Source organism: Lipotes vexillifer, unplaced genomic scaffold (genome assembly GCF_000442215.2).
Source record: "Lipotes vexillifer unplaced genomic scaffold, Lipotes_vexillifer_v1.1 scaffold431, whole genome shotgun sequence".
NCBI lineage: Eukaryota > Metazoa > Chordata > Mammalia > Artiodactyla > Lipotidae > Lipotes > Lipotes vexillifer.
Window position 1 is genome coordinate 3011129 of NW_006782267.1, and position 10777 is coordinate 3021905.

Here is a 10777-nt window from a genome sequence, read left to right on the forward strand (position 1 = left end):
GACTAAAAGAACAGATGTATCATAACGTTCAGTTCAAAGACACCCAATGCTCAAATTGGCCGTCTCGAATTTTACTCTGTCCTTCTGCGCTTTGACTGCTAATATGAAAGTGCATGCTTACACATTAAAGCTGGACGTTCTGCATCCTACAGAGAAGAGAATGGAACAGATTTAGAATCAATTTAGCATTTCTCTTGCAACCCATTTGGAGGAGTTCCCACAGAGAACTCGTCTGCCTCACCCTCTCGGCAGCCATATTTAATAGGATCTGAGAGGAAAAAGTAGTAACACTGGATAGCCTGTTTTGACTCTCGTATATGCTATTTGGAAATTCAGCCACTACAGCAAGCTGGCAGAATATAGGACATGGCCCTTGGAAAGCGCTAGATATTTAAGAATATTTAAGAATGCACAGGCAACAGCAACAAATAAATGAAGCAAATGCGATGGGGATGCAAATCAATGATGGCTACGTATACCCTCAAAATAAGCACGAATCCCTTTTCGTGGCAGGAAACAGTGCAGCACTAAATGCTCGACAGTTCATCGCGCAGTCCCAAGACACTGGTCTTGCACAGAGAAATGATTTCTTCATACTCAACGTGGCAGGTAACCCAATGTTGGTTCAGAAAGCAATGGATAAGCAAAAGAACAGGCTGAATACAGGAGCCAGCAATGGCTGGTCACGAGTGAACCCACTAGCATACTTGCAGGTTTCACTATGTTCACATTTAATTTTTCTTTTCCAACAAAGTAAGTGCAAATATCTTTAATCTGATTCAGTAACATAGCAGCCAAACCTCAGGCACCAATAAATAAGGACGCTGACACGCCAATACCCCTTGGCCTTTCAGACTCAAAGCTTCACCAACACCAGCCTTCAACTGAAGGGGCAAATGTTTCTTGACTCAGCAATGGTGTTCCATGTCCTTGTACAAACCATGTCGTTTACACCCATCCACATGCCCCCACAGTAGTTACTAAACTCATAACACAGCTTGAAACTCATAAGGGGTTAAAGCTATAAAATGCCTACTCGCCAATGTATTTTTTCTAAGTTTCATTCTTCTTCCCTTCCTTTTAAACAAAGCTTTTGTTTCCGCTGCCCCCAGTGTACGACCATTCATTAGGATGACATATCATTTGTTTATTTCTTTTCAAACGACACAGTTGTATTTTTCTCAAAGAAACTGCCATCTTGTTTCTAATTAAACATGATGGATTCAGGGTCCTGGTTTGCCATCTGGGCCATATGCCTCAGAACGTCCTTTTTCGTGATGATGCCAAGAAGTCTCCTGGAGAAGAAACAAAATAGGGAAAAGAGGTCAGCCTCGCAATACCGACTCAGGCCTGTCCCTAATCCCCAGCGCCCTTTCCACCCAGGCACACGGAGAGACATTTCCCAGCCTCCCTTGCGGATGGGTGGGTCTAACTGAGTGAGCTCTGGCCAATGGCGTGTGGGTGGAGGTGAGAGATACCCCTCCCGAGTCACCTGCACATTTCCTCTCTCTCCTCATCTGCCAGCCCAAGACAGAAGAGCCAGTGAATGACTCTGAGGTCACAGAGGACTCAATCAGGAGTCACCAGATTCAAAGACCTGGGTTCTGGAATGGCTGTGTGGTGCAAAGCCCACACCTGCTGCAACTCACACTGGATGTGAGTGACGTGGGAGAAAAATTAACCTTTATCGTGTTTGGCCACTGAGATTGCAGGCTTGTTTATTACAGCAGTAAGCCTACGATGACTAATATGCTCCCCTAAATTTCAAAACTATAATCAACTAAAAAGGGCTTACAAAAGCCATTGTCAAAACTTGATGACAGCGCAGAAATTCCAAGTGTGAGGCATTTTAAGCATAAGAAATTTTAAGTATAAGATAATAATTGGTTCTATTTTAAATCTATCTTACTGGAAGGGTAAAGTTTGACATTCACCTCTGACCATATATGTAAATTACCTGCTCTTCCAAAATTCTATGGCTTTCAACTTACAAAAATGATGCCACTTCTCAGGGACCCTGGTATAGAGCCACCTATACTGTATACTGCCCAACTCCAGGGAGCACCATTGACAAACTCGACAACGTAAACAGTGCCCCTGGATCATGCCTCACTCTGGATTTTATTAAATACTTAAATAACCACCCGCTGGGGTCAAATCATGCCCCCCGGGGAAAGTGAAAGGTTTGAAAGAAGGGGATGTACACAAGTTCTTCACAGAAAAGAAGTTCCACTGCCAAATTAGTTTGCAAAATTGCTGCTCGCCATGTCTCCATGTCTCCCCACGTCACCATGTCTCTTGTCTTCCCCCAAGAAGAGGAGAATAGAGAAGTAAAGGACGGCAGACGCTCTCTGGAATACTGTACGGCTATTGAAATGACAGGCTTCTACTCTGTATCTGGGCAAAATGATGATATACCAAAAAAAATCAGAAAACACAACTGTAATACACCGTCATTCATTTAACTGAAGCCAAACTATGAAACTCATCTCTTAGTAATAGGAAGTGAACATGAAGAGGGGCCGCAAGTACCTGGAGCAGTACTCCAGTCAGTGACAGCTGGTGAGAGGGACACTGGTTAGTGAAACTGTCAGCCAGAATTCTCACTTCCTTGCCCCTGACCACGCTGGACCTTAACCTTGAAAGAGCGATTGATTTCTTGTGTTAGTTTCCCCATCTATCACACCGGGGGAGACAGCAGATACTACCTCTGCCCCTCCATCTATAGGAACATCTTCAGGTAATAGGAAAATAGCAAAAAGGGCCTTTAAAAGCATGCTAAACAAAAAGAATAATGACAATACAGATGACAAAACACTGAAAGAAAGCACCATGACTAACATGATAATCAAAAAAAAAAAAAAAGATGGGGAAAAAATGTAGCAAGCACAAAAGAATTAGAAAATCAACATTTTGCAACGCCCAATGTAATAATTAGCTTAGCCAATAATTATTGATGGATTCCAAAACCATCAGGTAAATGGTTGCTGGAAAACAGAAAATTCACATGGTCTCAAAGTATCCCTCCACAGATTACGTACAAAGAAAAACATGTCCCTTTACTACAGAGGTTTCTGGCCATCCCCACCTCATCCCAGGGATGGAGCTTATCACCAACAAAGTCAGAAAAGCTGGCATTATGACATCATCTACATTGGAACACTGCCCAAAACTCGCAACTACTTAAACCAAATCAAACCATGAGGAAGCAATCAATCAAATTCAGAGTGTGGGACTACTGGTCTGGATTCTTAAAAAAAAAAAAAAAAAGAAAAATCTATGTCATAAATATCAAACAAAAAAGGCAGGGAGCCGTTCTAGATAAAAAACAAAAGAGGCAAAACAACCAAATGCGATGTCTGAACCTTGAAGGAACTCTGGACTGAAATTTGATATGAACTAGGTATTAAGTGACATACTGAGTTACCATTAATTTTGTGTAATTATGCCTCAGTGGTTATGTAAAAGAATGTCCTTAGTCTTAGAAGATGTACGCAGTCATACATAATTGGCAAAACCTGGAAGCAACCAAGATGTCCTTCAGTAGGTGAGTAAATATACAAACTGGTCCATCCAGACAATGGAACATTACTCAGCTCTAAAAAGAAATGAGCCATCAGGCCAGGAAAAGGCATGGAGGAACCTGAAATGCACGTCACTAAGTGAAAAGTGTAGTCATCTGAGAAGGCTACACACTGCGTGATTCCAACTCTAAGACATTCTAGAAAAGGCAAAATGATGGAGACAGTAAGAGGATCAGTGATTGCCAGGAGGTGAGGGGAGGGAGGGACGAATAGGCAGAGCACAGAGGACTCTAAGGGCTGTGAAACTGTTCCGGATGATACTACAATGGTGGATACATGTCATTATACATTTGTCCAAACCCACAGGACGTACAACACCAAGAGCGAATCCTAATGTAAACAATAGATCGTAGTTATTAATAACATCTCAATACTGGCTCATCAACGGCAACAAATATAACACACAAATGCAAGACTTGACAGTAAGGGCAACAGAGAGAGGACCAGAGAGGGAACTCTGTACATTCTGCTCAATTATGCTGTAAACCTTAAACTCCTTGAAAAATAAAGTCTATTAATTCAAGAACACAAAATTCTTAGGGGGAAGAAAGTGGTTGCCTGAAAGGGGGTGGGTGGCGAAGGAGGACAGAGCCAGGAATTGTTCCTTCCAGCTGTTTAGAGCTACTTGACTTTAACAGTGCTCACAGATCACTTTAAACACATTTCTAAATTTTATAACAATACAGTAAAATCAAAGATGCCCCATAAACCAAGATGCTGTTATACTAAACCTGCCAAGCTGAGTCTGTGTCCTGACAGAGTTAGCTTGGTCTGCTGTAACAAAGCACCATACACTAGGTAGGTGGCTTAACAACTGAAATGTATGTTCTCCCAGTTCTGGAGGCTGGAAGGCCAAGATCAAGGTGCTGGCAGGTTTGGTTTCTCCAGAGGCCTCTCTCCTGGGCTTGCAGACACCACCCTTTTGCTGTGTCCTCACACAGCCTTTTTCTCTGTGTAAGCATCCCTGGTGTCTCCTCTTTTTTTTTTTTTTTTTAAATATTTATTTATTTGACTGCACCAGGTCCTAGTTGCATGGCACACAGGATCTTAGTTGCAGCATGTGGGATCTAGCTCCCTGACCAGGGATTGAACCCAGGCCCCCTGCATTGGGAGCCGGAGTCTTAACCACTGGACCACCAGGGAAGTCCCTCTTCCTCTTCTTATAAGGAGACGGGTTCTACCGGATTAGGACCCACCCTTATGACCTCATCTAACCATAGTTACCTCCTTAATACCTTACCCCAAAATACAGTCACATTGGGGGTTAAGGCTTCAAAATATAAATTTTGGGGGGGAGGGGGACACAATTCAGTCCATAATAAGGTTTAATGCAATTCCTATCAAAATCTGTCCCCTGCATCGGCAGGCGGACTCTCAACCACTGCGCCACCAGGGGAGCCCCTCCTCTTCTTTTAAGGACACCAGTCCTATCAGATTAGGGCCCCACTTTTATGACCTCATTTAACCTTAACTACCTCCTTAAATACCCCATCTCCAAAGACAGTCATATTGGAGGCTGGAGCTTCAACATATGAATTCGGGGACGGGGCCGGGGGGACACAGTTCAGTCCACAACGGTCCTTCAACTCCCTTTAAAATCAAAAAGGAATAGTTAGAAGGCAAGCAGCTTACGCCTATAATACACCACTAAGAAAGCTGCGATCATCAGAGAAGTGGCAGCACGTGAAAAGGTGAAACACCTTCTCATCCCTGGTGGGAGGAGTTCCGTGGCTGGCGGCCACCAACTGGCAGACACTCCCTCAGCTTAAAAGGCTCTTTTGTTCTTGTGGACATTTCTTTTCTACTTGAAAGCCTGGCTGAGGACACTGCCCCCCAGAACACCTGGGGAACACCACTCAAAGTGGATGACGTCCATGTTCCTCGGTAGATGACAAGCTCCTTGATTTTTTTTTTTTTTTAAATGCTTTTTGAGCCTCCTCCGGTTCTCCCTCACATAGGTGCTCAGTAAGACGCTGATGAAACCAATGCCGCTTTGAGAAAAAATGACTTGTTAACACACACAGACACCCCTCCCATATCTATAAAGCCTGGGTTTTGTTCCCTTACAGTCATCCTGGACATAATATCAAAAGGTCAGGCACATGCACTCCTGACAACCCCATCTCAAAGCTTGGTAACTATGTCTGAAAGTCAAGCTGGTTATAATGGCTCTGGGGAAACATGAATTCAGAAGCTGCCTTGGGTTCTGGCATAAATTGTGCCTGGCCTGCGACAATAAGTATCAGAAAAGAAGAAAGTTGAACATCCTCCCAAAAGGAGGCAGCATTAAATCCAGCGGGGTTTGTTAGTGGTATGAAATGTCCTACTTGATATAAATCAAGTGTTTAAACTTCCAGTCCCTTTGGGTGGCAGTTCAAGTGAACCTGGGGAATGATAAACAGTCCATCTATGACCATGAACATAATTCAGATTAGAGCAGCTGGGCTCTTGGGAGAAGGCCACGCCCCAAGGCCCACCTAGCAGGGCTTGGCGGAAGCTGACACCGTCTCCCCCGCTCGCTTTTTCTTTCTAGATCCTCTGTGGAGAAAATCCCAAATTCACTCTTGGCCACTGGAGGCTTCCTGGACTTCCTGCCTGCCCTGGACTCTGGCCTTAGGGAGACAAAGACTTCCCTGGCTCCTGGTCTGCTTTCACGATCACCTGGGAGCCCAGGCCCTGAGAAATCCTGCAGACAACGCGAGTCAAGGGTACGAGCTCAAGTGCTCGGCCTAGAGCAGGGAAGGCACATGGCGACGGAATACATCAAAAACGTGAGCTGGCTTGAGCCGTGCCTGCCCTGGCTCAAAGCCCGAGAAGATGAAAGGCCCCGCAAACAAGGATCTCTTGCCAGCACTAATGTATCAGCATCTGCGTTTGTTTAAAATACGTAGAGCGAGAGAGAGGGTGCGATTGTTTTCTCGCAGAACATTCGGAGCCAATTTCGACACCCAGATCTTCACAGGAAAACCTCACGGGGCTCCGTGAGGTGTGAGCGGGCGTTGAGCGCAGCATTGCCTGCCAGAACTGGAGATTCCAATGATAACTGACATTGGATTATTATTTTAAAGGAAAAGAGAAACTGCTATACACTTGAGACGACACGGGTGATCACAGTGCTATTTCTGCCAAGCGCTGGAAATTCAGGTTCATCGGTGGGCTTCAGCAGTTTGCAAAGTGGGGACCGCAACCAGCAGCAACCCCCGGGAGCTGGTTAGAAATACACATTCTCGGGCCCCCTCCCAGGTCGGAGGGGTCAGTAGCTGCAGGGGGGCCCGGCACTCTGGGTTTAACCTAGAGGTTTACTCCTCCGGGGGATTCTGACGCCTGCTCAAGTTTTGAGAACCACTGAGTTCCTTTAAAAACCACCAGCAGAAATGACCTCTAGCCTCAAACACTTATTTATTTGTTCCTTATTGATTGCCCCTCTCCATGTGCAAGGCATACCCCAGCTGCAGTCAGAGCTAAGAAGGACACTCGTCCCATCGGCCGAGAGTTCTCCGGGTCAAGTGCAAATTCAGCTCCTTGCAGGGCGGCAGGAAGAAAGCCTGGCACCGATGTCTCCACAGCCCATACCCCACCTCCCACACCCCAGCCCATAAAGGAATCCTAGGTTCCAGGCAACCTGGACCCAGCCAATCTCTTGCTCCACCCAAGCTTCTGAGGCCCTGGAATTTAGGGAGAGCCCCTGAGGCCAAAGCACGGCCCACGGAGCACTGCACCTCTCACATCATCACGAACCTTTGATGTCTGCAGTGCTGGTTTCCTGGTTCGTGATAACACAGAGCGAAAGCAATATTGCTGCGGCGGAGACGATGCCATGGGCCACCAAATCCCTCGGCTCTGCGATAACGTTTGAACACGTGAAGTTGTTTCGAACCGACCGATGTATTAGGGAGTAATTTGAGCAAACTGTGAACCTCACGTTTGCTTATGGGTGATTTCATCCACAGGAAAGTCCAGGAGGACAGAGAAAAATGCCCCGGCCGGGAGCACCCGGGGGCATGGGAATACTCAGCCGCAGCCCTCGCGATGCCCGCTTCCACAAGCCAACTGCGGGGCTTTCTCAAGGTGAAGGGACAATAAACGGCCTTTTTGATACACTTCTCAACCATTTAATGTGTGCAAATGTCTGACTGCTTTTATGAGATTCCCACCTCTGTCTTTTTTGATCTGTCACTGACGAAGTGTTCGAGCGTTGTGCGCCTAACCCTATTTTTCTCATCAGCCCTGAGATCCTTGCTGCTCGTTTCTGCAGAGCGCCGTGATGTGGAGGAATGTGTCGTCACATCGCAACGTCACAGCAGGACAGACCGAACCTTCTCCCAGAGCCAGGACCACTGCGGGTGGCGGCGGAGCCCCAGCCCCTCCCCGTGGGCTCCTCCCCTTGGGACTCCACCTTCAACCTCCGGACAGACACAGCAGCCCCACCTGGAAGCCTGAGTCCCAAGCTCGCTGGCAACTCCTCCTCCTGGGCTCACCTACTGACATCTCTTCCGAGCACTGCCACCCACCCCCCTGCCCCGGTCCCCGCCAGTCCCCCGAGGGCTGAGCCCGCGTCCCCTTCATCTTGTTCCCCCCAGGGTCCCGCCACTCACCCGCTCCGCGTCACCAGGCACTGGCGGAGCCCCAGCTTCCGGAAGATGTCCACCACCGTCTCCATGGGGGTGTGGTCCGTGACGGTGAAAGGGCTGAGGTTCAGGACGCGCCGCAGCTTCAGGGGCTGCGGGCTGTTGGCTGGCAGCTCAGGGGGCTCCTCGGTGAAGTACATGACCGAGTCGCTCACGATGCCCTCCTGCCTCTGTCTGGCGTTCTCTGGAATGGGCGAGCAGGACGGTGAGCCTCACGAGACTCCCTTGCGGAGTCCCTTCGCCCAGCCCAGCCCAGCCCAAGCCACAGCAACACGCGACTTCCCTCCCCCAGCAGCCTAGAATCCCACAGAGGAGGGGCGCAGAAGGCAGACTCTACATTCTTAACGAGGAGCTTCAGCCAAACATCTGTGAAACTGGCATCTCTCTCTCTCAAGCTAACGCTGTGCGAGACCCCCCTGCTGCGACCTGATCATTCACTGCCAAAGTCCTGCAACGCGGGCCCGACCAGGCTACTTCCTCTAGCGAAACGCCCTGCTTCTGCCTGGAGGCCAGGGCACCCAGCTGGCCCAGGGCCTGCCGCCCTTGCTTTCCTGACACACCTTCACCTCATCAGGGGCTGAGGTTTGACGTGAAAAGAAACCTCACTTAGCTGCTCAATGACCTTGGTTTTTTTAAAACAAACTAACGTATAACTGGCCCAGATGGCATTATAAATCCTGAAAGGAACAAGAAACCAAGAGGACCATCCTAGGCTCACAGCCCAGAAACGCAGTTCAGTCTAACTATGACCCTTGGGACCAAAGAAATAACCCTAGAAAAGCTGCATTCCCCCCACGCCTCTCTTAAATATGGGCCATTTGGTGGATTTCTCAAAGAAAGATAGTAAAACTGTTATGGTAACAATTAGCCTATTTCTATCTGTAGGCGGGCCCACGTGAAAGAAAGCTGAAGAAAAGTAGGGTAACAGGAACTCATTAGAAATACAGCTTTATGCAGTACTAGAAACCTAGGCTATTTTAAGTCACACATGAAATAAATCCACGGGTCTCAAGATATTTCTCCAAGGCGATTTTCCTTCTGTTGGAATTTTAATCTTTCTTTTGCTTCATGGGAAAAGGTTAGGGAAAATGTACAGCAAGGCTTGCCTTAAAATGGATCCTGCTTTCTATAATACATTTTTTTTTTTGCCTTCTCAAAGACTACTATTCACCTATATTGTTCTTTGAAAAATAAAATTCTAACTGCTGGCTCTAAACCGATTTATTGCAACAGAGTACTCTAATGGTAAATTGGCAGCATTCGGGGTCAGACTGAGTTTGAAAAAGGGTCTCTGTTTAAAAGGGGAACAGAGGGCCCGCTGGGCAAATGCCTGCACAGTATGTGGGTCAGGTTCAATCGAGTTACATCAGATGGAGTACAATTCAACCACAAATACCAGATGACACTGATGCACAACATGTTTTCAGCCATAGATGCCACACAATACACACTGTGCATTTCTCTCCTAAATCGAGATGGCTCTGTCCTGAAATGCTAAGGCGGGCGGCAAACAGTCAACACACACTTATCGCTCATTTTCATAGACCGACTGATTCTCTAAAAGTCCCATGTAACAGGAATCCCATCTATTTCAACAATCCAGTTGAACATCAGGATTGGATCAAGCCACAAAACCCAATCAAGAACTGATCACATGGATTTGCTGAGCCCCCTCATAAAACCAAATACAACCTAGCCAACTGTCAATTCACTTGGTGAAACGAATAACAAGTTTCTATTGCCTCTGAATCTACCGATTGGGTTAGAAGCCCTGATTCGAACAGCACCTAGCTCCGTGAATTCTTGCTCAGCACTGCATTCCCAGTGCCTGCACAATGCCGAGAATACAGCAGACACAAGACAGGTATTTGCCAAGTGCACACATGCGTCAGTCAACCAACAAGTGGATGAACGAGTGGGTAGGTCTACTGAATGTCGGTGTCCTTGGCTCTGCCTGTCATGTAGAACGGAGCCTATCTCACAAAGGAGGCATTAGGAAGGAAAGCTCTGAGCTATCCACTGCCAAACAAGAATCAAAGGCAACAGCTGGGGTCGGAGCTGGAGACCTGAGCAGCGCTCCTTGGTACTCCAAGAGTAGCAGCTGTGGCTCTCTCCAGAAGGGCTCTCTGTGAGGCCACTTTGGAGCTCTATTATAAAGACCTATCTTAAAGCCTTGATTGAACTTTGGGCGTGGAGGTACGACGCACAGCCAAAAGCTGGTGAATGGAAGAATCAGCAAGAAAGCTCTCCTCATCTCTCTACTGGGGGAACCATCTACTCCCACTTTGAACAAGAAATCATCTGTCACCAAAATGCCTGCAACAAACTCCAGCATGAAAGTTCACAGAGGGCAGAGCCTGGCTGCTGTCATCGCTGTGCTCCCAGCTCCCGGGACAGCACCAGCACATGGTGGATGCTACACGAAATATTTCCTGTACGAAAGGGTAAACCAAGCCCTCACCCAGCACATGATCCAGTGCTATGAGAGTATAGGCTCCCAGACCCCAGGGACTCATGGGAACCTGTGTTAGAAAAGAAGCCAAAAAAAAAAAAAAAAAAAAAAAA

At 47.1% G+C, this 10777-nt stretch overlaps 1 protein-coding gene across 1 annotated transcript in view; it reads right to left on the reverse strand.

The window, feature by feature from the left end:
• Nucleotides 1-701: 701 nt before the first annotated feature.
• CLCN4 (Cl-/H+ antiporter 4) overlaps nucleotides 702-10777 on the reverse strand; it is a gene marked incomplete at its 5' end in the record, with an annotated part of 26672 nt that continues 16596 nt past the window's right edge. The window contains 2 exons of the mRNA XM_007455069.1: nucleotides 702-1295; nucleotides 8180-8396. Of these exons, the coding sequence (XP_007455131.1) occupies nucleotides 1205-1295; nucleotides 8180-8396 (308 nt within the window). The remainder of the gene's footprint in view (nucleotides 1296-8179; nucleotides 8397-10777) is intronic.